The sequence below is a fragment of the Erpetoichthys calabaricus genome, chromosome 5 (genome assembly GCF_900747795.2).
Source record: "Erpetoichthys calabaricus chromosome 5, fErpCal1.3, whole genome shotgun sequence".
Lineage (NCBI taxonomy): Eukaryota > Metazoa > Chordata > Cladistia > Polypteriformes > Polypteridae > Erpetoichthys > Erpetoichthys calabaricus.
The window spans coordinates 32115821-32141966 of NC_041398.2; the positions used below are offsets into that span (position 1 = coordinate 32115821).

General features: G+C 41.3%; 1 protein-coding gene across 1 annotated transcript in view; it reads right to left on the reverse strand.

Moving 5' to 3' along the window:
* Positions 1-1187: 1187 nt before the first annotated feature.
* The window catches only part of LOC114644670 (sodium- and chloride-dependent GABA transporter 2-like), a 44470-nt gene continuing 19511 nt past the window's right edge, over positions 1188-26146 (reverse strand). Inside the window, exons 3-14 of the mRNA XM_051928520.1 lie at positions 24396-24536; positions 23193-23280; positions 22671-22803; positions 22407-22541; positions 18789-18892; positions 17657-17781; positions 11895-12007; positions 11668-11805; positions 5547-5649; positions 1718-1818; positions 1412-1579; positions 1188-1298 (exon numbers count right to left, since the gene is read on the reverse strand). Of these exons, the coding sequence (XP_051784480.1) occupies positions 1188-1298; positions 1412-1579; positions 1718-1818; positions 5547-5649; positions 11668-11805; positions 11895-12007; positions 17657-17781; positions 18789-18892; positions 22407-22541; positions 22671-22803; positions 23193-23280; positions 24396-24536 (1460 nt within the window). The remainder of the gene's footprint in view (positions 1299-1411; positions 1580-1717; positions 1819-5546; positions 5650-11667; positions 11806-11894; positions 12008-17656; positions 17782-18788; positions 18893-22406; positions 22542-22670; positions 22804-23192; positions 23281-24395; positions 24537-26146) is intronic.

Genomic DNA, 26146 nt, shown 5'->3' on the forward strand with positions numbered 1-26146 from the left:
CTCAAAATAACCAGCAGCTTCATCTTTGTATAATACTCTGCACAGATTTTCCCAAATGCATTAGGGTGATCACACTTGGAGTGTAAGTTCATAAGCCTAAGCGACAAAACGAGAAAAAGTTTCAGGGAGAAAAATAGACAATAACATGGGTGTGTCGGAGGACTCCTCTATAGGCCGGGGAAAGGTACACAATAAGACGAGAGGGGGGCTACTGCTGACTTTGTCCTGTTGTTCTTCTTCCCTCCCAGCTCTGAGAAGCCACCCGGTAAGGGCACTTAACCCTGCCCCTTCCGGATGTTGCGCTATAAAAGAAGTGCCGGCAAAGAGAAAGGGGTCTTTTGCCGGGAGACCGGAACGAGCACGTGACACTTGAAAGATTCCTTAGAAGAAAGAAATCCCTGATCGGGATGGTGCATTGGCTCTGTTTTCATTATTTTTTCTTTATTTTGCTTGTTTCGTCTTGATGATGATTAAAAGGGACAACCCGGTTGGCATCCCAACATTTTAACTGTTTCCAGGCTGTCCTTCCACTGCCCGACCACAACTCAGAAATGGAAACGGGTCAGCTTGACCCATAACATCATAAACTGCCATAAACCGGATTTTAGTCTTATTTTCTGCCTCATTCAGCTTGGCTCTTCCTGATCATGAAAACTGATGTCCCAGGCCTCACAAGAAAGCTCTTTTTCCCAGACTGCAGTACTCATCGAGTTTATCTGCTAATGTGAGTTTTATTCTGATAAATGTTGGTGTGCCATGTTGTCTCTTTGCTATGTGAGATGGAATTCTTTTAAGTATTGTCGGCTGACTTTAGTCTGTTGGCATGAGTGGGGTGATGTAGAAATGTTCCTGGGGGTCTGCCACTTCATGGTTTGTGAATGTCTCTTCATGACACTAGACGACTCAACGGCCATACAAAAGAGTTGATGTGGTTGACTTTTTCTGCAGTTGAAGTTTCTTTCTTCCAGTTTCATTGTGTTCTTATAGCATGCCATTTTATGCAAGCTTTATTTTACCTTGAAATTGTTTCTGTGCTCTGATAATGGCATCAACCACGCCACGCATCCCACGGTCTATTGCAGTATATTGTAGGAAGTCAGCATGTCACTGCAAGCACTTGATAATTAAATTCAGCTACAAAAATGTTTCTTAACTTTATTCATATCTTTATTTTGCCCTGTTTTGTTTCATTGTTTTTCATTGTCTTCACATCGCAGATACAGCTCTGTGGCATCCATTTTGACTCGTATTTTACTCTTGCTTTGCTGAAGTCTGGATTTACAAAGTGAGTGGAAGCGCTGCACATGAAACACATAAAAGATCCACACTTGAGATCAAGTCGCATAAAGCGTTTGACAAAACAAGAGGAGACCATTCAGCCCATCAGACTTACTAATACTCCCCTGCTTACCTCACAAAGTGTTCCTTTTGCCCTAAAAAGTCCGAAAAGCATCCAAAGTGGTATGAAAGTAACAGAAGATAGACTTAAGATCCATCCCAGGACATACCCCCATGCTGGATATACGTAGGTGTTGTATTTTAATGGGATGTAATCCACCAGAGAGAATATAAAAGTGCCCTTGAAAAACAGAAAGACAAAGACAAGAAGAAAGAAGGCCAGGATGCAATTTCTTACTTCAGTTCGGCTACAGATTCATTAATGGTCTGAGGGTCTACAAATAATAGGTGCAAACATACTGTAAAATAATGGTCTTACACTGCAAAGGACAGGTGTGAAGATCATCCAGCAGTATTTAATGAATGGTCTGGGACGATAGCCTATCATTTCTTCAATGTTCTCAAAAAAGCAATCAGCGCCTGAAAAGAGAAAGGTATGGACAAGGACATCGGCCATGGTGAGCAACACCAGGAATTAAAATGAGAGGGGGGCTCTTTGTGTAAGCCGGGACGCTGTATTCTCTGAGGTGGATGAATGATAAAAGATTCATTTTAAGTATTTTAGACTGATTCAGATGGAAATAGTGAGAGTAAGTCACAATTAAGAACTTGATAGATCCCTAACCGATTAACTGCTCTTGTAATAAGTTAAGAACATAAGAAATCAGACAAACAAGAGGAGACCATTCAGCCCATCATTTAGCTAATAGGTAAGCTGTTCTAATATTTCATCCAATTTCTACTTAAAGGATATCACGGTTTCTGCTTTAACTTCATGTTTCAGTAGTTTGTTCAAGACTCTCACAACTCTTTGTGTAAAGAAGAGCCTCCTGGCTTCAGTTCTAATTGCACTTCCTCGTAACCTCCACTGATGTCCTTGAGTACGTGATTCACTCTCGAGCTGAAAGAATGTTGCTGGATCTCCTTTATCAAAGCCTCTAAGGATCTTCAATACCTGGATGAGGTCCACATGCTGTCTCCTCTGCTCCAGACTAAACAGGTTTAATTCTGTGAGTCTGTCACAATAGGCAATGTCCTTCATCCCCATGATGCACTTGGTTGCTCTCCTTTGCACAGCTTCATGTGCTGCTATGTCTTCCTTGTACCGTTATGACCAGAACTGCACACAGTAGTCCAGATGTGGTCTTACTAGTGCATTATATAGTCTGAGAGTAAAGTTCCTTAACTTAAATTCAACAGTTTTTATGGTATAACCTAACATTTTATTTGCCTTTTCAATTCCTTCTGTGCATTGTTTTGTTGATGAAATTACTGCATCAACATAAACCCCTAAATCCTTTTCAGAGGTTGCTTCCTGTACCTCAGTGTCTCCCATCGTATATATTTGTAATTGATGTTCCTTATCTGCGATGGGCTGGTGCCCTGCCCGGGGTTTGTTTCCTGCCTTGCGCCCTATGTTGGCTGGCATTGGCTCCAGCAGACCCCTGTGACCCTGTAGTTAGGATACCTTTTATCTTTCTCTATATATTGTAACAACCTTAGGGGGGTGAGTTGGGGGAGACAGTGGAATGAAATGAGCCTGTTTATGCTGATTGTTGGTCAATGGCCTTTGAACAGATCATTGGCATCTTCAGAGACTGCTTCCGCCATGCTGCTCAGGTCTTCGGCGGTGACACAAGTTCCCAGTTGCTTTGTGCCTTTGTTTGCTCACACACCCTGGCCCACTTTGCTTCACTCCACTCTCCCGGGATCAAATTCCCCAGCTCCACAAGCTGACCCAAGGCCATTATCCACATCCGAGGCTTGCTGGCAGCCATGCATCCAGGCCGATGTCTTTTAGGAATGTGGAGATGAGATTGTGGTTCTCTCTAAGTTCTGACTGCAACCCCATTACTTCTCACAGAGCTAATTATTATGGCCTACTTTTCACAGTATTCTCGACCCCTCAGATAGGTCTCAGGTCCAGACCCTGAAGTCACTACACTGCCTCTTTCTATTAAGCTCTTGTCCTGAGGGTAGCGCAGATCCTTCTAGAGCGTGCGAGGCAATCTGTTCCGGCCTGCCTGAAGCAAGCCATCGTGAGCTTCATTGAGTGATCCACCAGTGTCATATGATCTGTCTTTTACTCACTGCTTTAATTAAAGTGCAGCGTTCTGTTTTGCTGTTAAAATGATGTATTGAATTTGCCTATACCACATCAGTGTTTATCGTTTTTCCATCAAAATGCAACATCACCGTCAAAAGCTCCTTGGCTTTCTTGAACATCCTGATTCAGCTGCATACAATATGATGTGATATGATATGATATGATATGATATGATATGATATGATATGATTATCTACTAAATGGGTGGGGTGTTTCAACTTTCAAACGACAATTTCCATGTTTTCCACTTTCTATATTTCAGATTTTTCTTTTTTTTGTGATGATGTTTTTGAATCTTGCAACTACTGGTGTTGTCGTGTGGATGCACATTATAATTTCTTTACAAAAATAAGTACATTTACCCCCAAGGGGTATGCGAAAACTAACAAATTTCTAATACGAGAAATCGTATAAGACGAAATAAAGAACAAAAAAAACAAAGAGTAAGTTCTGTCCTTCAAAATGATTCATAGTCCATGGGTTTTCAATAATGGATAGGTATGCAATGGATAATTATTTAAAAACAGTATAATACAGTAACAGTACAGTAGAACTACACATATTACTTGTAGATATGTCATTAAAAAATGACTGGTTGAACCTGAAACATTCACTGACACTTTTATAGTTGTTTGATGCTTTTACGACGCCCATGAAAATAAGAATAAAATAAAAAATTGCATTTTATTACTTACTTATTCTTCTGTAACATGTGATTACAACATAACTATGACATTCTCCAGCATAACTATGACTGTTTCTCTGCATTTTATTATGGTTACCTGTCTCTTGAAGGCAGAGTGTTGTTCTCTGAGGCTAGGGATCTGTGCCAGCAATTAGAAGGTTGCCGGTTCGAATCCCGTAAATGCCAGAAGAGACTCTACTCCATTGGGCCCCTGAGCAAGGCCCTTAACCTGGGTATGATGTTAATCTTCATCCAACCCAGCCAGCAGGTCCTCTAACTTGCAGGGATTGGTGGCAGGTTTGGCTCTCCAGCCACTGTAAAATAACCTCACACTGTTCAGGGTGGTGCTGAGGTGTCACCTATCTATCTATTCACTAGATAGATTAGTCTTTGTCTGGCACTTGGGTCTCAATCCGGGTGGTTCGCCGTGTTGTGGGTGCGGCAACACGCTGTAATCAGTGCATGTTTCCAACCTCCTGCTTTCCCTTGAGAGTCATAATGAGATTATTTGGGACATTTTAAGTATTTTGAAGTCAAAACCCCTTTATAGGCCTGTGTAGGCTAAGGCAGGTCAGTAGATGTTGGGATCAAGCTGCCTCGGGTCAGGTCTATTCTGGGTAGGCTAAGGGAGGCCTAGCCTGGCTTTTTTTAATCTTGTTTTTCTGTGTTACACCCTTTTTGCCATTTCCAGGTGAAACATCATATTATGTATTGCAATTTTTGTAAATACATCTGTTGATTTCCTAGCTATAGTGGATAATGTTGCTTTATCTTTGGACTCTGGGTATTGAATAAAGGATTATGTTTGTTAGCCCTTTGACTCATGTTTACCTCTTGTCCTGTTTGCTTTATTTCTAAGCTTCCTCTTTGGGGTCAGAATGCCTGGGGTGAGACCAGGCAATTGAAGGTAATAGACTTGTTTGTGGGTGTTTTTAATGGCCTGTATTACACTTTTCATCATGTTTCTGCCACCTTGTCACAGCACCAATAATGACACTGTCAGAGAAGGCTAACAATATCCCCTCTAAGCACTAGAAGGCAGATCGTTTGCTGAAAGAGAAGTATAGAAAGGGATTGGATACCTTCTAGATAACAGGGGGCAGCATCAAGTCCTAGGTCAGGAAAAGTTACATACTAAAAATATGTTAATTTAGCAAAACACATTTTATAAACTATAAGAGGTTAGAATCTTTATTAAGTAAAAGAGAGAGAGAGAAGGACTGAAGGAAAAAGTGGCACCCATGGGCAGCTGGCCACAGGCTACAATACCTTCCAGCCAATAGACAACAGCACTCAGTCCCAGGTGAGGAGATGTCAGACACTGAAAACAAGAATCTTTAGGGGGAACCTGCTCACCATAAATCCAGCCGATGCAAATGCTCTGAAAGATCGCGATGAACAGATAACATCTCCCACTGCATCCATAGTAGTCGATGATCTGGAAAATGTATATTCCACCCTGCAAATGTAAAGAAGACAACATGCCCAGCCAGTGTGTCAATGAGATCTAAACAACAATGTGATGTATCTGTTGTTAGTTGTTGGCATATTAGCTTAGTGGTTAGCATCACTGACTCAGAGACATAGAGACTCGGGTTCAACCTCTCATTAGCTATATTGTGTTTCCACACTCTCCTCATGATTGCAGGACCCTTCCAGCAGTTTTACTGAATGCTCATGACTGGCAAAGTCTGCATGACTGTCTTTGTGTGTTCTGTGATGAACTGGTGCCTTACAAGGTCGGTTATTGATGTGTTCTTTGTATTGCTGTTTTAATGACTCCAACTTGCAATGAATTAATGGAGGGATGAATAGAAGTATGGATGTATGAATGAATGGATGGATCAATCGATCAACACGTAATGGTTAGTCTTTGTCTGGTATCATCTGTGCATCCTGATAAAAGAGGCTTCTAGATCTGAAAATGAAGGGACCTTTGGATGTTAAAATAAAAGCTCGATCACAAAAACAGTAGGCTACCTAGCAGGCTTTCAAAAGATCAAGAAAACCTGAACTTAGCCTGTGTGATTGTAATCATCAAGAGTCACATTAAAATCAGGGGACCACTGGCATTTCACAAACCTGTTAGTCAGTCAATCAGTCAGTTATTTTCCATCCTGCTATATCCTAACACAGGGTCATGGGGGTCTGCATGTAGCCAGTCCCAGCCAGCACAGGGCACAAGGCTGGAACAAATCCTGGTCAGGGTGCCAGCTCACCACAGGACACACACACACACTTTGGACTGTGGGAGGAAACCCATGGAGACACAGGGAGAACATGCAAACTCCACGCAGGGATGACCCCCGGGTAGCGAAACCCAGGCAAACCAGTTAGCATATATGTATTATGTTAACTGTTAATGGATCTAAATAAATAAAACTTCGTTCTGGATTCCTCTTATGGATGGTTCTTATTGAAACAAAAGATAGTGATCCTATAGCATGATTTTGAAGAACCACTTTGACACCTTTATTTTTATCTGTGAATATACATCAGCAAGTGTTTCAAGTCTTTCAACATCATATACTCTCCTCCAGGTGACCCCACCAGGGTTGGTCAGACCCCTGCCTCTGTCCAGACGGCTAGCTGCTCTGACCCCAAGCCTCTTCCCTCTTGAGCCTTATCCATTTTGAGGCTCTCACTACTAATTCAATGATACTGTGCATGGCTCTCTCCTCTTCCTCACTCCTTTGATGCCCAAACTGCTAAAGGCTCTGACCAAAGAACAGGCCACAAATACCTTGCACCCGACCTCCACTGGGAGACACCTAACTATCCATCCTGACTGCTGACACATGCTGAACGGTTCCATGTACATGGAGAGCCTCCTTTTAAAGTCTTTGTCCAATCAAATAGTGTATAAAATATATTCATCCCCTTGGAAGTTTTCACATTTCATTGCTATATTTTTATATTCTTATTAAACCACAGTAGATAGTATTAGACTGACTAATATTAGTTTGAAAACAGATCTCTGCAAAATAAAATAAACTGATTACAAATATAAAACACAAAATCGTTGATCACTTAAGTATTCACCCCCTTCATGTCAGTATTTGGCAGATGGAGGCCATGACAGCCTTGAGTCCAGGTGCACAGGCCACTGTCTGCCAGTTCAGCCATTTTTCTCCCATTTTTTTTTTTGCAGACCTGCTCTATCTCTGTCAGGTTCCATGATGATTGTGAGCGAACAGCCGTTTTCATGTCCAGCCAAAAATTCTCAATTGGATCGAGACTAGGGCCCATATTTATCAAGCATTTCAGAATTGCACTTGAAGTCTGACTAGAATAAGAATGTGTCTTACCAAAAGAGTAGGACATGAGAAGAAATTATGAAACGTCCAAGTCTCAGTTCCAGTGAGGAGTAGAAGGCAATGTGTGAGAGCAAACAATGTCATGAATTTATAGCACTCTTTGCCACAAACTAATATTAATGATGACAGTCATGGTGTACAAAATCTCTAAATTTTGGTCTATATTTTCATTATATTTTGTTCAAGACAAAACAACAGATGAACTTAAATACAGGTCACTTGCATGGACAGTTAACGTCAAAGGCAATCTGTTTTCCTGAATTGTACCTTTATCAGAACCATCTTTGGAGCTGAACAAGAATTCAGGAGATGCCTCAAGCTGTATTGACGATTTTATCACCTGTGAAGGAAAAGGCACCAGGACTAAATTGATTTACAGCTTGGGAAAGGAAGACATGCTATGGTTCAAGCTGTACTCGATTATCTTACAACCTGTGAACAGAAGGAGATGCCAATGGACCTGAAATGACATCTTGAGACAGGAGATTGTTAAAACATTAGAAACGTATGTACTTAAACAAGATTAAAGAATCGGAGTGAATTCATCCATCATAATGAGGTAGAGTTTCATAGTAAACTAGGGGGCTCTGCCCCTGCTCGCTTCGCTCACCCACTCCCGGGTTTGGTTATCCGGATATACAATTAAAAGAGATTGTTATTTTCATGGGAATTGTTATATACTCTTTCAATTCTATGTTGCATTACTTGTCCGTGATCATAAATATACACCTGACCGAATTGTAGTTTCTTCGAAATTAAACTTGTCATAGCTTTAATTGTTGCGGGACCTCAGATTCTCATAGCGTATGGTCCATTATTGTGTAAATCTTCGTTTTGAGCATTGAATGATGCAAACGCGAACAGATTATTGTAGACTTTGATTTTTTGCCTCTGCTGTTTGTGGATTTCACTTTCACCAAACAACAAATCTTTTAATTCTCACAGATACGCCTCTTCATTGGGAAGAAACACTACTTTTCCCTAATGGCAGCATGAATTAGACAATCTACAAGTCTCCGACTTAAACTTTAAAGCCTTACAATACCTACATACTTCTGAAATATCACTTATGTCCATATATTTGATCTCTTTTTGCTTTTCCGGTATTTCACCGAGTAATAATTTCCTTTTGTTTGCACTAATGTGACCTTTACTTTCTTTTTTTTGATACTTTTTAATTTTACTACTTTCATATTTTGTAACTTGCTCTGCATGTGTATCACACCAACCTTTTTGAACGTCTTTATGAAGTCTTTTATTTCTGACCCCGATTGGACCTACGAGGTTTTCAATTCAATTGGTCCGGGCTGATTATTACTTTCCTTATTTTCAGAATTTGCACATAACTGCTCATTCTTCTTCGCTTAGTCGTTGACGTGCCATCCAGAACGTATAAAACTTTTAAGAGCTCGGAGCACATGAAGTGTGTCTGCCAAAAGCATTCCAACAGCTTCAAGGTTAGATGTCCGTGATATTGTTTTAAATTGTTTGTAAGTAGGGTGTGACATGCAAAATGGGTCTTGCTTTCAAAGGTTGTAAAGTCTAGTCTCGTTGGACGTCAAAGTGTCTTTCCGAGAAGATCACGTCTCGACCCAAGAATGTTTTATTATAATAGAGAGATATGCCTCGTCTGAAAGCGACGTCAGAAGAGGAACAGCGATGATGGAAGAGTGACATCAGAAGAGAAAACAAAGACACGTGTGACCAGTTTCATCCAATCGTGTCAGTTAATAGCATTTCATGAACATCGTTTGCTAAATCAACACCTCCCTGGGACATTCATCCTTGACATCTCTAATTTCTTTCAGTAAGCTTTTTTAAGACTACTGCATGAATGTTATTTTCTATTATTCTTTGTTCTATTTGCTATTATTATTATTCATGTGATGAATACCATATTACTTTTGAAAGTTCTATACTTTTTTTTATATCTGAAGTGATTGAAGTAATAAAGTAGATTTTTTTTTGAGCACCTGGGGCAGCTGGAAGTTTGCCATATGCTCTGTGTGCTAGCTTTATTAAGGCTGAGGGTAAGAGCACCACCCAATAGTAGGGAACAGTATGTAAAGTAATATATCTTTGATTTATAAATGACGTATAACCAAAGATGTTGAGCCTTTGTATGTTTAAATATATTCCTAGACACAAAATTAATATTTAGGTCTGAGATATATTTAAAACATCATATGTTGTTTGTGCCAATAATAAGTAAGTCTTTTGAAGTGCTAAGAGAGTGACAAGTTGTTTTATTCATAAGGCGTTTGTGTGGTTTGAAGTACTAGAAGTTAACCAGACGTGTGTGTCATTCATAGGGCACTGTTGTGGTTAGCGTCTGTGTGTATGTGTACATCTATGGATGTGTGTGTTATTCTTAAGGTGCGGGAGTAGACTATCCCAATAACGAACCTAGCAAGAGCATCTGTCCCAGGAAAAGGTAAGTAAAGGGTAGAAAGAGGGAAAAATCATGATAACACAGATAACGTTTTGTAGTTGTTTTATACTAACACAGAGGCATAACCACAATAATAATAATAATATTAATAATATTCAAAGTAGAAGTAGAAGGAAAATATAATAAGATAGGATATTGCTCTGAGGTGCACATAATTATTGAAACTTTACAACATCATGAATAATATTGCAACAAACACTGAGAGGGAAAGACAAAGGCTCACACACTGAATGAGAGTTAATGCTGACAGATTTAACAACGAATGATCTACAGCCGTACTTTCAGAAGAATCACCTGTTATAGCCATAGGAGATGCCTCATTAATTATACTGAAGTCACATTAACACTTGCACTGCTCTCGAGGATCTTCCAGAGCTGAGTGCCATGCCTTTCTCTGTTTATTCTGCAGGGTTCTATTTTTCTGATACAGTACTCTGGGAGTTTCTGCCTGCCTTCTTAAACCTTTCTGTGCTTATACAGTATAAAGTGAATGTTCCAGGGGTTCATGAAATGCAGAGCTCATCCTTCTTGTGTGACATTTTACTGTCAATCACCCATCCTGCCCCACCTATCTTCTGGGTAATATGCTGGATGCTACAGAACATCCATGACCACCTGTGTGTTGATACCGTGATATCGATTGTGATTCACATGTGTGTGTTCATCCATACAGTGGGCAATGACCTTAATATACATACTAATTTGCATGAATGAGGCTTGCTTTAACATTATCTTACATGGAGTGGTGGGGAAATGCATTAACCTGTATTATCCCACACGTTGTAAGGGTTTTCAAAGTTGGGTGCAAAATGCGAGAAAGGCCTGGTTGTGACAGAATTAAATTACAGCTATTACAAAGCTGCCTTTTCCCTGTGGCATATATGTGTAAGGTTACCAACACTTCCATTTTGGCTGACAGCACATGGTATCTCGGTGTAGATGGACTGATCACATTATGTACAACAATGTTATACTGTAAGCTTCTTGCTGCAGCCTTGTCATGGTCTTGTCCCTGATGTCTTTTGAAAGTACTCTGGTCTTGCCCATGGTGGTGGAGAGGTTGGAATGGAAGAAATGGATTCTGTGGATAGGTGTGCTTTATACACGTAACGAGGTGAGATCAGGAATATCAGTGACTGATTGACTGATTGATTGATTGTAATTGGCACACAGTCAATCTCTGGGAGCCGGAATTCTGGCTGGGTTGCAGGGGATCAGATTCTATCAATTTATAACTTGTATGTAATGTGTTTTTTCTGGATTTTTGGTTGATATTCTGTCTCTCTCCATTAAAATGAAACTACCATAAAAATTAGAGACTCTTCATTTCTTTGTAAGTGAGCAAACGTACAAATTCAGCAGCAGGTCAAATCTTATTTCCCCCACTGTATTTGTATTTTAATTGAGACCACTTTGAAGAGAATTGCTATTATTTCTGCTGATTAGTGCCATTAAAAGCCAGAATTCAGTGTAATTCAATGCCATATAACAATGAAATGTGAAAACTTACAAGAGTGTAAATACATTTTATAGGCACCGTTTAAAGGATTTTTATTTCCATATATTTGATCTTTATAATTTGTATATAACTGACCACATCACCGTTTGAATGTTTATGATGATTGATACATGGAAGGAAGACCTGATCAGTTCTGTGTGTCTTATAACAATCCTATATAAAGCACAAATTGTTTTTTCTTTTTCTTACCTCTGAGATCATTGGGAGCTCTAGTATGTAAAGAGAAATACAGATGAGCAGCAGTAGACCCTGTAAACGTCTTTCCTTCTGTAGCAGATGAGCAAACATGTCCTTGGCAGTGGCCATGATGATTTCAAGAATCGTAAACTGATGAATGACAGAGGAACACAGAGTTATCCAAAGTAGAAGACGCTGGACAGCACTTCAGAAATTACTTAGTTAGCAGGCACGTTTACCTGAGTGTCCAGTCCAAGAAGAAAAATCATGAGAAACAAGCAGAAGGTCCACAGTTGAGGAAGAGGCATCATGGAGATGGCATATGGGTACACAATGAAGATGAGGCCTGGACCTACACATGAAATATCAAAGGAAAGTCACCTTTGTCACACTGATGCAACCCACACATAAGGATCTATCAGTTTAATGGGAGGGCAACATAAAGAGGACATGTTATGTTTAGGGGCTTTTCACTTTCACATACTGCATTTCACTCAGGGAGGGGACACTGGCGCACGCATGCTGTTACCGCTCCACCCTGTTAACAACACTTTTCGCAAAATTCGCCTTAATCCTACACTTTATTATGCTTGTTTTATTTCCTTTATTGTACGTATAGTTTGTGGATGCAGCTGACTCGAATTGTATGGATTTGGTTAATATTTACAGATTTTATGGACTCTACTTTTACTGGGAACAACTGAACCTGTGGATCACGGGACGAGACCTACGAACATTTCTTTGTACCTGGCGATCTAGGAATTCGGGATAATTTGTCTCCTTGATTATATTGCTATTCTCGTCTGCTCCCGATTCATTTTACAGTACTGAGTTACTGTTTATGGCTGTATGCTGGAACTTCCAAATCCTGCTACCTCCTCCTGCTATACTTTCTACTGCTTTGCTATCGCTGCTCATCTACGCTACCGCACCCGCCTGTCCTACCGGCTCCGCTGTGCTGTACTGCTTCTCCACTGCTATCAGATAAGTATCACTCACTATCATGCTAAAATACTGTCATGACAAACTCCTTCATATTAAACAGTTTGTCCAGAGCAAATGGTCTGACTGGAACATCCTAAAAGATGGAGGGATTTTGCAGCGCCCGAAATATGTACATCGCGGGTCAGGTCACTGCCACCACCGGGCTGCAAATGAAAAGACCACTGGCGGCATTTGCTCAGGAATATGCCATCCTACTCATGGCCCTGGAAATAGAAGTGTTAGTATGCCAAATTTACATTATATGAAAATAAACTCCAATCACGGCTCTGTGCAAAAAGAAGCCTCATTAACTAATATTGTACTGTTTAACTCGAGATCTCTTAATGGCAAAGCGATGGTGCTGTCAGAATTCATCACTGATACCAAACTTGATATACTGTGTTTAACAGAGACTTGGCTAAAACCAAATGAATTTATGTCTCTCACAGAGGCGACACCTCCTGGATTCATTTTCCACACAGAGCCCCATAGCTCAAGACAAGGCGGTGGACTTGCAGTAATTGTCAGAGTGGATTTACACATCAAAAGAATCCCAATTGACTGTCTTTATCGTCCTCCAAAATACAATGCATCCTTCTTATCTGATCTGACTGAACTTTTAACCCACTTAAGTTCCTTTTCCCAGAGAATTATCGTTCTCTGCAATTTTCAACATCCCTATTGACATTACTACATCTAAACTGAAAAATGAATTCCTATCCTTACTGGACTGTTTTGACCTGACACAACATGTTGATTTTCTCACCCACTCTGGTGGTCATATACTGGACCTGATCAGTACTTCTGGATTATCTGTTGCCAACATTTATAATGCCAACAACTCTATCCATTCTGGATCCATTTCTGATCTTTTACTATCTGCACCTATTCCGTCAACACTAGATAGTCTTGTTTACCACTATAACTCAGCCCTTCATTCAGCATTAGATAAAACAGCACCTTTAAAACATAAGGAGGTTTCCTTTAAACGTTTAGCTCCTTAGTGTAATTCAGAATTGCGATCTATGAAAGCAGCTGGCCGATGCCTTGAGAGAATGTCACGTAAGTCTGGCCTCACCGTGCACATCCAGGCTTTCTCTGACCACCAAAGAGCTTACAGAGAAGCACTAACCGCTACCAAGAACACCCATTATGGCAGAATAATAGAAAGTGGCCACGATAACCCAAGGGTTTTGATCTCTGTAGTTAATAAACTACTCGAACCCGCATCTGGCCCAACTACCTCTTCTACTGAAGTCTGTGAAAAATTCCTCCACTTTTTCCGTAACAAAATTAAAGATCTAAATAATTCAAGTAACATAAATACATCATCTGTTTATATCTCTCCCTGTTTTCCCACTCCATCCAGCTACTTCTCTAAGTGTTCACCAGTCACATCTGCGTCTGTTAATAACCTGCTTTGTAAGATGAGGCCGTACTACTTGTGTACTGGACCCCATTCCCACCACACTACTTAAATCCTGCCTTCATGCCATAATCCCGACTGTTACAACAATAATAAACTCATCCCTTGACACTGGCTCCGTGCCGCTCACTTTTAAAATTGCTTCTGTAACCCCAATGTTAAAAAAGTCTGACCTTGATGCTGACAATCTTAACAATTTCCAGCCTATTTCCCACTTGCCTTTTCTAGTCAAAAGTTCTTGAGCGTGCTGTAGCTTCCCAACTCACTAATTACTTAACCTCTAATAATTTCATAGAACCCTTTCAGTGTGGTTTTAGGGTGCAGCACAGCTGTGAAACTGCTCTGCTACGGGTAACCAGTGATTTGCTTATGGCAGCAGCCTCTGGACAAACCAGCATATTAATTCTGTTAGATCTCAGTGCAGCATTTGACACTCAGGTAAGACATGACATCCTACTGTCCAGAATGGAGAACATGCTGGGTATCTCTGGCACTGCCCTCCAGTGGTTCAAGTCCTATCTGACTGATAGGCAAGAGTTTGTTAGTCTTGGCAACAGCAGATCCAACTCAGCGCCAGTCACACAAGGAGCTCCTCAGGGCTCTGTCTTCGGCCCTCTTCTCTTCTGTATCTACAAGGGGGCTCCGCCCCCTGCTCGCTTCGCTCGCCTACCCCCGGTGTTTTGAACCCGTGCCCGCTGGGCAGCCACGTGTGAGGATGACGCACGTTTAATACGGAGCGTTCGCCCGTGTACCTGTTTATGACGTTTTACTTTGCTTTCTACTCTGTCTTTTATTTCTGATCTCGCTTTTTTCTGCTTTTGTTTTAATGACACGTGGTCCGTGGTGAATATATTTTGCCTTTTTCGAGTAATAATGTTGATTTGTTTGCGATACTGTGATGTTTATCGTACTGTTACTAATACATCACTGTAATGTGATTCACTTAGGGGGGGTAAACGTTAACATTTAACATTCTACAAAGTTATTGTCTTTTTTTCACCTGCATTATCATCATTCTTTAATTTAATATTATTTATTGTATTAGTATGCTGCTGCTGGAAAATGTGAATTTCCCATTGGGATTAATAAAGTATCTATCTATCTATCTATAGTTTGGACGTGTGAGGATGACGTATGTTTAATACGGAGCGTTCGCCCGTGTCACTGTAGCTCTTTCCGCACTATTATGTGGTGCATTGTGGAGCACTGCGGACTCTGTAGTGATTGCCGTTTGACTTTGTATCCCACGTTCATTAGATCTGTCCACGCGGGCTCGTTGCCGAAGCTGTGTTAGTTGTTGAGCTGTTTGGTTTTGGAGCCGAGACAGTTTTGCTTCCGCGGTTTCAGGCGCGTGTCCGTACCATCTTGGGTTTGATGTATGAACCTTTGTGGACTCCGTACGCATTAGTGCCACTCACAATATGGCGCATAAGTGCCACTCACAATATGGCGGCGACGCCTGCGCCTTCCGTATTATGTCAGTTCTTACCATGCTGTGTAGGCGCATTTGCCTTTTGTACTTCACTGGGCGTTCTGACGCCCGATGTAGGCGCCTGAACCTTCAGGGTCCGCATCCGCTGTGTGGTGTGGACGTTTAACTGTCGTTGTTTGTGCCTTTATATTCTGTATCTCGGTGTGCATGTGTTTAATTCCATAGGTTTTTTTTGTAGCTGTTGCATTCCAGTTTTCATCATCTGTAAACCGCTCTCCATGTGTTCGTCCCCATTCTTTAATCCCTTTATGAAGTTTTGGTTCGTTTCCTACTCTGTGTTTTATTTCTGACCTCGCTGTATCCTGCTTGCGGCATGTCAGACGGTCCGCAGTCTTTCTCGTTTTACTTTGGGGAGGGTGGCTTTGCTTTGTAACCTGCTCTCTATGTGTTGGTCCCCGTTCGTGAACCTGTTTATGACGTTTTACTTTGTTTCCTACTCTGACGGTTTGTAGTCTCTCCCGTTTTGCTCTGGTCCGGGTTTGCTCTGGTGCTTGGTGCTTTGTGTGGTGTCTGTGCACGTGCGTAGTCTCTCCCGTTTAACTCGGGGGGGAGGTGGGGGGTGGAGGTGTGCTTTGTTTCTTTAATCCCTTTATGAAGTTTTACTTTGTTTCCAACTCTGTGTTTTATTTTGTTTCCAACTCTGTGTTTTATTTCTGACCTCGCTTTATCCCGCTTGCGGCATCTCTTTATGACGTTTTACTTTGTTTCCTACTCTGACGGTTCGTAATTTCTCCCGTTTTGCACTGTTGCGGGTTGTGTGGCGCCTGAGCACGTGCGTAGTCTCTCCCGTTTCACTATGGGGGGGGGGCTTTGTGTGGCGCTTGCGCACTATGTCTTTTGCGTCCACGGGCATGTCCCTGCTTCCATATCCGGTTTACCATTCTCGTTTAGTAATATGGATATGCTTCCCCTTGGCCATATTATCCGTAGCTATGGACTGGGTTATCATTTTTATGCAGGTGATACTAAACTCTACTTCAATGTTGAAAGTGAAACTTCATCAGAGCTTTCTCAGCTCACAACCTGCCTCAAATGAAACTAAAACCTGGATGGAGCAGAACTCTTTAAAATTAAATTGCAACAAAACTGAACTCCTGCAAATTGAGACTGAAGTGCAACTTAATAAAATGAGCTCCTTCCCATTCCATCTTGGTGATGATCTCATCAGACCTGCCTCTACTGTAAAAAATCTTGGTGTTATTTTTGATTCCTCCCTTTCTTATTCCACCCACATAAATCACATTAAGAAATTTCTTACTTTTACCTCCATAACATATCCCGTGTTCACTCCTTCCTCTCTTTCTCTAATGCTGAGAAACTTGTCCATGCTTTTATCACATCCCGCATCGATTATTGTAATTCCCTACTGGCAGGTGCCCCTTCTAATCTTATATCTATCTATCTATCTCAGCTCCAGCTGATTCAAAACTCGGCTGCAAGAGTCCTTACTCAAACCAGCAGCAGCGAGCACATCACACCCATCCTGCTCCGTCTTCACTGGCTCCCTGTGTCTTACAGAATTGAATATAAAATTCTACTAATAACCTACAAAGCCTTAAATAACCTCGCACCAAACTACATCAGTGACCTTCTCCATCACTATGTGCCTGTCCACCCACTAAGGTCCTCTGATTCTGGCCATTTTGTTGTGCCCCACACTAATCTACACTCCATGGGTGACAGGGCCTTCAGCTGTATAGCGCCCAGACTCTGGAATGACCTACCGAAATTAATCAGGTCAGCAGACTCCATGAATTCTTTTAAAAAACAACTCAAAACTCATCTGTTCAGGAAGGCTTTTAGCTCTACTTGACTTTATTACCTTTCTCTCAGTTTACCTTTATGTCAAGATGCTCACGTAACCTGTGTGTGTGTGTGTGTGTGCATGCGATACCATCAATTATGTTGTCTGTTAGGCTTTTTCTCTGAATTTACTGTCTTAATCATGTTTATTTATTTATCTGGTTTAGTACAATGCTATATACTGTATACCCTGCCGTTCTTTTTTTAAACTCTGTGAAGTGCCTTGAGCATGGGAAAGGCGCTATATAAATAAATTGTATTATTATTATTATTATTATTAATATTATTATGCTTACCAGACTCTGCCACTTCATTGATGGACACACCTTGTTCATAAGCCATGAAGCCCAGTGTAGAGAAAACAGCAAAGCCAGCCAAGATACTTGTTCCACTGTTCAACAGGCACAGGTGAATGCAGTCCCTAAAAATAGACCAGATCAGTACATCCATTAAAATGATTACATCCTGCCTGAAGAAGGGGGCTGAGTTGCCTCGAAAACTTTCATATTGTAATCTTTTTAGTTAGCCAATAAAAGGTGTCATTTTGCCTGTCATCTCACTACATATAAAATGGCTAATATGGTACAACACCCTAATACTACATTAAAATGAAGTAACCTAACCCAAATGCATGGTCACAGGAGGCCAGAGCTTATCCAGGCAACATCTGGCACAAGGTAGAAACCATTAGTGGATGTGACAGCCGCCCACCACAGAGCACTCAGGCTCACACACAACACCCAGCCAACGGGTGTCACTGATTAACCTAACAAACAGGGTACCGGGGGCCCACAGAGATTCATCATGGCAGACACACTTAGAACATGCAAGCATTAGAACCAGTGAGACACAATAATGTTATCATTTATTTTTTAAACCTGATTTTTTCCAGTGTAGATGGTAGGGAGATGTAATCAGGCCGGGTAATGGAGTGTGCAAAAGGAAAAAGAATCCTGATTGATTAGTTGAGTATGTCCATTGATAGTTTATATCAGTATTTCCCATCCACCAGGTTGGTGTAGGTGGGTCACAAGTGGTTGTTTCAGTTTCTGCCAGCTGCCAAAGAAATCGACAGCACTGCACAAAATTGTTCCCTTTTCTATTTTTCTAACCACGCTTGCTTCACAATGGGGGACATTCTTCTAATTGCACTCATTTCACGGGCTCCTTAGTTTTTGCCTGTGGGTCATCACAGAACCTAAGAGCTAAAGAGCTATGGTCCTGAGACCATAAATATGGAGAAATACTAGTTTATATGATGCATCTTAATAATGAAAGATTATTTGTACTGTGTAAATTGTTTCTAGTATCTCCTAGAAGTCATGGATTATTTCTAATAGCTCCTTTATTATGATATGTAATTTGAAATTTAGTTTGCAATATGTTCAAGAACAGAAGCAATTACAGAGAAGCAGAAGAAGGACTTACTTGTAGCAGTCATTTGTGTACTTGTTGTAACTGCTGAGGGTTATCAGATTGCCAATGCAAATAGCGTAAGAGAAGAAAATCTGAGTTCCAGCATCCATCCAGACCTGAAAGGGAAATAAATAGTTACAGTACTTTGTTTTAAGAGTTAGATTGATGTGTTGAGCTGTAGTAACTACAGAGGGATAAAACTGATCAGCCACAGAATAAAGTTATTGGAAGGAGTAGTGGAAGCTCGGTTAAGAAGTGAGGTGATGATTAGTGAGCAGCAGTATTTTTTCATGCTGGGAAATAGCACTACAAAGGTGATTTTTCTTCAGAGGTTGTTCATGGAGAAGTATAGAGAAGGCCGGAAGGAGTTGCATTGTGTCTTTGTGGACTTGAAGAAAGCATACTGTATAACAGTGTGCCTCGAGAGGAGTTATGGTATTGTATGAGGAAGTCGGGAGTAGCATAAAAGTATGTAAGAGAGGTAAATGTCCACCCTGGGGTTTCGCTGAAGTCAGGTGTATCTTACATAAAAGGTTTGTCATTGGTCAGGGCTATTTTGAATACAATGGGCACCAGGCACCACTGCCATTGCTAAACCCTTCCTATGTTTATCCCAGTTACAGCAACTGTACTGTTCCCCGTGTTATTATTGAGTTTAAACACCATTTAGCGGTTGGTTGATAATGCCAATTATTTACAATAAAATATCTGCAGATAGTATTATTCAATCAATTCTGTGTTAATTATGTTGACATAATTGCTTTCCCCTTCCACATATTTCCAGAGAAGTGACTTTTTTTGCACTCTCTTAGCTAACTTACCTAAAGCAGCAGAAGGCGCTGCTGTGTGAGCTGTATGTACTCACAGCCCAGTGTCTGACTCCCTTCCATTGGGAATTAGAGAGGCTATCAAACGAATAAATGAGAAAAAGACACAAAATATACAAGTTCAAGCAACCGCTCCGACGGTAAAATTGAAACAGTAAACTAATTCTTAGTTGAACTCGCAGAGTTTAAAGATTAACGTGTTTGCAAATTTGCCAATGCTTTTCAATGGGAAATTTTGAAATTTCAACACTTCATAAAGCATGATCTGTTCGAGATATCTCAACAAAAATTGAACTGTCTCGACAAATAATAAGTGCCCCACATCTCAACAAGATTGGTTTCATGCAGACAAACAGACAGACAGACATATCACCATGGACTATTGCAATAGGTGCTTCTGAATTTATGTGAACACACCTAAAAAAAGTTTGCTTGTGTAATTCAATAATTACAAATAACAACTGTGTCAAGAGCTTAAGAGCTAAATATGGTAATAAGCAATAATTATCATCATAAAATTGGCTAACAACTTTATCCATCTTTTATCCAAAATGACTTACAGAAGTGGGTGGCACAGTGGCAGTGCAGCTGCCTTGCAGGTAGGTGACCCGGGTTCGCTTGTGAGAGGGGGACATTTTTTTTTGTGCACTGGGTGGTTCCATTAGGCACCCATTGTTGGGACTGGGGGGTGAGAAGTTAAAAGGCTGTCTGCAGGATGTATTTATTATTCAAAGGAGTCACCACTTTGAAGTTTATGGCTGGTTGAGATTTACAAGCAATGTCACGTGTGATAACAGAACTGCTGCTTCCTTGGAGGATCCTGGATAATCCAGTTACTGATTGTGTCAGGATTGTTTGTGTAAGTATTTACTGTCTTGCAAAGGAGTTGCCGCTTTGAAGTCTGGCCTTGGAGGATGTCTGTGTTTACCTGACTTGGAAATATTAGTTTCTAATCAGCATATCTGTACTTATTCATGATTGGTAACAATTCCTTTTTTTAACTTGTGTTTTCATTAATTGTTAAACCCAGAAAATGCAGATGTACCATTGTTTAATCTGATTGTCCAGAACTGATAATGACAGGGACTGAAGTAGATAAAAACTCCTGGCAGCAGAAGGCAGAGGGGAGAGTCCACAGAAAACGCTGCCAAGGCACTCAGACAGAGCACAGGGGCTTGCAGGCAGACAAGGGTACCTGGCTGGCACAATGTGAGGCACAAGGACGGCAACACTTCCAGGGAGGAAGAGACAGTTCTACAAAGAGACGCCGGATGTGGGTTCAGGGAGAGAGGGAATCCGCATGAAAGGACCAAGCGAAGCTGACAGACGAGAAATGAGGCGTGCCTAGGTCCCAGCAACACAAGGAGTCCAGAGTGGAAGAAAAAGGAACAACGAAGAGACTCAACAATTTGACACAACTTCTGTAGGGGAATGAGTGTCCGGGGAACAGAGTGCATCCATGGACAGTTGAACAATTAAGTGTTGGGGTAACACAGTGCACAAACTGGACTCTGCACCACTAAAGGTTGTATCCTCCAATTCTTGTTTTTAACGGACTTTTAGAGGGTGGACTGTGAATTTTCCTTTTTTAAAAAAAGGGAAATTGATTCCTGATATGTTTAGTTTTTGTTATGTTCGTTTATCTTTTTAATGGGGTGGCGCAGTGGGTAGCGCTGCTGCCTCGCAGTTGGGAGACCTGGAGACCTGGGTTCGCTTCCTGGGTCCTCCCTGCGTGGAGTTTGCATGTTCTCCCCGTGTCGGCGTGGGTTTCCTCCGGGCGCTCCGGTTTCCTCCCACAGTCCAAAGACATGCAGGTTAGGTGGATTGGCGATTCTAAATTGGCCCGGGTGTGTTTGTGTGTGTCCTGCGGTGGGTTGGCACCTTGCCCGGGATTGGTTCCTGCCTTGTGCCCTGTGTTGGCTGGGATTGGCTCCAGTAGACCCCCGTGACCCTGTGTTCGGATTCAGCGGGTTGGAAAATGGATGGATGGGTCTTTTTAATGTACCTTATATTGTGTTGTGTAATAGAACTTACTGTTGCTTTTTTCTAAAATTACTGTTGTGTCTTTCATTGTGTGTTTACTCACCACCCAATTTAAAGAAACCTGTGTGCTATTACTGGTAAATTTCAGCAGTTCCCAGTCTCTTAATAAAACTGGGTGGCGTAGTCGGATAATTTAATGGTGTCTAAGTTAGATTACCTATAAGTGTGACCAGACACCTGTGACACGCTTCCCAGGTCCTCCCTGTGCGGAGTTTGCATGTTCTCCTCGTGTCTGAGTAGATTTCCTCCCACAGTCCAAAGACATGCAGGTTAGGTACATTGGCGATTCTAAATTGTCCCTGGTGTGTGTGTGCCCTGTGGTGGGCTGGTGCCCTGCCTGGGGTTTGTTTCCTGTCTTGCTCCCTGTTTTGGCTGGGATTGGCTCCAGCAGACCCCTGTGACCCTGTAGTTAGGATATAGCGGGTTGGATAATGGATGGATGGATGGATGGACTTACACTTGTACCCTGACAGGAGTCAGCCTTGAATAAGATGCCCCTCAATTATATAGCACACTCATGTGTAGATCAAGATTTGGAGTCAGCATTAAAACATATTATGTCTTTTGATTGATGGAGGAAATTGGATTGGTAGATATGATCCATGTGAACACATAAGTAACATGCTAATTCTGCTAAATGATCTTTTTAAACTGAACTGAACTGAACTTTGGCCCAAACAGTAATGCTACACAAAGTAAGGTACCATCTTATCATTAGAACTCATTGAAGCAACTGTATTAATTAGATTAGTTTTGTCACCTGAGGATCTGCAAGTCGAGATGGCTCTGGATACAAGTAGTAAATAATACCATCCTTGGCCCCAGGGAGAGTGAGTCCTCGCACCAAGAGGATGATCAGCATAATGTAAATGAATGAGACCGTAAAATACACCACCTGTGAGAAGCAGAGACAAGTCTATTGATATTGACATTGTCAAACTCTATCTGCTTACTTAACTTTGGTCAAAAATGTCCTCTTAGTTAACCTAATTCTTCAGTACTGTGTGTTACATTCAGACCTCACCTTGCCTACGGATCTCACTCCCTTCCAGACACAGAAGTAACAGATAATCCAGGCGAGAAGGAGGCACAACGCCATCTCCCAGTTCAGGCTTCCCAGTTCGTCAATCCCTCCAGAGATGTTCAGCACCCGTCTGCTGTGTGATCAGAAGGCACAGTGGTCACATTCAGCACTGGACTCTCGAGCTCATTCTGCTCAGGCCAAACCACTGCTGCTTTAGAAAGACTTTTAAAACTTACTTGGATTTGCTTTGCTTACACAGTTGTCTAAAAAGACTGTGAGTAACAGCAGGAGAAGCATATTGTTTAGTGCTGGGAATTGAACTGACAGATCTGTGGTTTGAAGCCCAGGCCACTCTGACTGTTATATTTGTTCCCACAAGTTTAGAAGAGCTGATTATCTGCCACACCAAGTGGTCCTCAGCTATACTTCACTTTTTTCCCAGTATTTATAGGTAAACCCTATCTTCATTAGCTATACTGTACACTCACTTAAAGTATATTATCCAAAACAAGGCTGGCTTACTCCCAGAATTCCACTGCTGGTGAGGTGGCATTCTCCAGTTTCGTCCAGTTGGTAGAAAGGCTACTCTTGTGAAACTCCTCGCAGGTGGCTGCAGGGTATAGAAGGACAAGTCAGTGTGTCATGCTCCTATGGAGAGAAGCAGGAGCATATACTGCAAAGGCTTGTATTGGTAGATGGTTTACCAGCTCACCACCATGAAGTGGTCCTTATTCACATAAGATCTGACTTACTAACATTTTTTTTTGGACAACAAAGCTTTTTAAAAATAAACCAGAGCTCTCTGCATTGGCAAAATGTGATTTCAAAAATCCATTTAAAAAATGTCTGGGGTATTAAGAACATAAATATTGAGAACACTGTCACACTAAACAACCCAAAGGCATTTTAATATGGACTGGATGGACCGATCATAACCAATAAAGTTATATCCAGTTATGTGCAAGTTTTCCAAAGCTCCAAAAACAGATTTCATTGGGTACCATTCTAATATTTGACAATTGGGCCATTTCTGCACTTAGGTAAAGCAGAAAACAGATGCTGCCTCATAAATGACCATAGCTAAGAATAATAAAACAGAGTGACAATAAAGATTGATATTATTTTCAAGCCAAACACAACTTCTGCCCTTTTTACTTACTTTGCTTTCAAATCTAACAATAAAGGATCATTAGAAAACTTCAAGAACGCTGTTTGCAGAAAGTGCTTCAAAACAGAAGCCATTACATTGCCACATATCAGCAATTTAAGGAAACACTCAGAATACAATGAACACAATGCTTTTGCTCAGTTGATGCTCTCCCTATGTTGTTGTTCGCCTCCCCATGGCTCATAATAAAGTTCACCTCATAATAAAGTTGATCTAATCTAATCTAATATACTGCGGTGGGCTGGCGACCTGCCCGGGGTTTGTTTCCTGTGTTGGCTGTGATTGGCTCCAGCAGACCACGTGACCCTGTAGTTAGGATATTGCGGGTTGAATAATGGATGGATGGATAATCTAATCTAATCTAATCTAATAAATCACTTGCAGAAAGTCCCTGAAAAATTCAACAAAAACACCATTTATGACTGTATGGGAGTTCTCCATGGGTTACCCAGGTACATTAAATTCATATTTTCTTTTACTTCCTTTTACTGTTTCTCATGAAAAGTAATTTCAGATGGATGTTGTCCCTTGTTTCCCCTTTTCTGTCTTTACATTACCTGTATTCCATGTGTTACTGCAGCTGGCCCAGGGTAGCACTTTGCTAAAAGAGTGGAAAAGATAGAAGAGTGCCCAGGCCAGGATGATGATGTACATGATGGCAGTGTAAAAGATAATCATCAGGCCTGCATATCCAATACCTACAAAGATAAATGCACATTAGTAAAAGCTTCTAATATCACAGTTCTAGGGGACCTGTAATACAATGCAATAACAGCAGCAACATTTATTTGTATGAAACATTTTTGTCTATAGAATATGTGCATGTCAAAATCACCCAGGCTCTCCACCTCAACTCCGACCTCTCCTACTAGTAGATAGATAGATAGATAGATAGATAGATAGATAGATAGATAGATAGATAGATAGATAGATAGATAGATACGTTATTAATCCCAAGGGGAAAATCACATACTCCAGCAACAGCATATTGATAAAGAACAATATTAAATTTGAGTGATAACAATGCAGGTATACAGACAGACAATAACTTTGAATAATGTTAACGTTTACCCCCCCCCCCCCCCCCCCCCGGGTGGAATTGAAGAGTCGCATAGTTTGGGGGTGGAATGATCTCCTCAGTCTGTCAGTGGAGCAGGACATTGACAGCAGTCTGTCGCTGGAGCTGCTCCTCTGTCTGGAGATGATACTGTTCAGTGGATGCAGTGGATTCTCCATGATTGACAGGAGCCTGCTGAGCGCCCGTCGCTCTGCCACGGATGTCAAACTGTCCAGCTCCGTGCCTACAATAGAGCCTGCCATCCTCACCAGTTTGTCCAGGCGTGAGGCATCTCTCTTCTTTATGCTGCCTCCCCAGCACACCACCACGTAGAAGAGGGCACTCGCCACAACCGTCTCTCTTCCCACTCCAGTAACTTCGTCTGTCTTTAATCTCGGAATCAAAATGGATTCGTTCCTGAAAATGGATGCTCAAGTCAACAGCACCGTAAAATCCTGTTTTTTCCAGCTCAGGCGTATCGCCAAACTCAAGCCTATTCTGTCTAACCATCTCCTGGAATCAGTAATCCATGCATTTTATTACGTCCCGGCTTGATTACTCTAATTCCTGCCTTTATGGTACCAGCAAAGCCACTCTTTCTAGACTACAACTGGTTCAAAATGCGGCTGCAAGGCTTCTAACAGGGAGTGGCAGAGGCCAACATATTACTCCAATTTTAAAAACCTTACATTGGCTGCCGGTTAGATTCAGAATCGATTTTAAGATACTCCTCCTAACTTATAAGGCATTAAATGGTCTAGCCCCCGCCTATTTGAGTGTTTTGCTCCATCGATACAATCCCCCTCGCGTTCTTAGATCCGCAGATCAGCTGCTTCTAACCGTTCCCAAGGCACGTTTCAAAGCTCGTGGTGAAAGGACTTTCTCCGTCGGTGCACCCAGGCTTTGGAACTCCCTACCCTTAATGGTTAGGCAAGCCACTTCAGTTGCCACATTCAAATTACGCTTAAAAACGCACTTCTTCACATTGGCTTTTAATTCTTAACTTGTTTCATTTTCTACTTGTTTTTCGCTATTTTCTCTATTTTATTGGGTCCTCTGACCTGTTTTTAGTTTCTTAGTTCAACTTCTCTCCTAATGTTTGTTTTTAATATTTTGTTTTTAGTCCTGTTTGTTTTAACTGTACAGCGCTTTGGTTGGTTGTAATGCTGTGTTTTTAAGCGCTCAACAAATAAATATGGTATGGTATGGTAGAACATCTGCAGCATCTTATTGCAGATGTTGAAGGAAGCC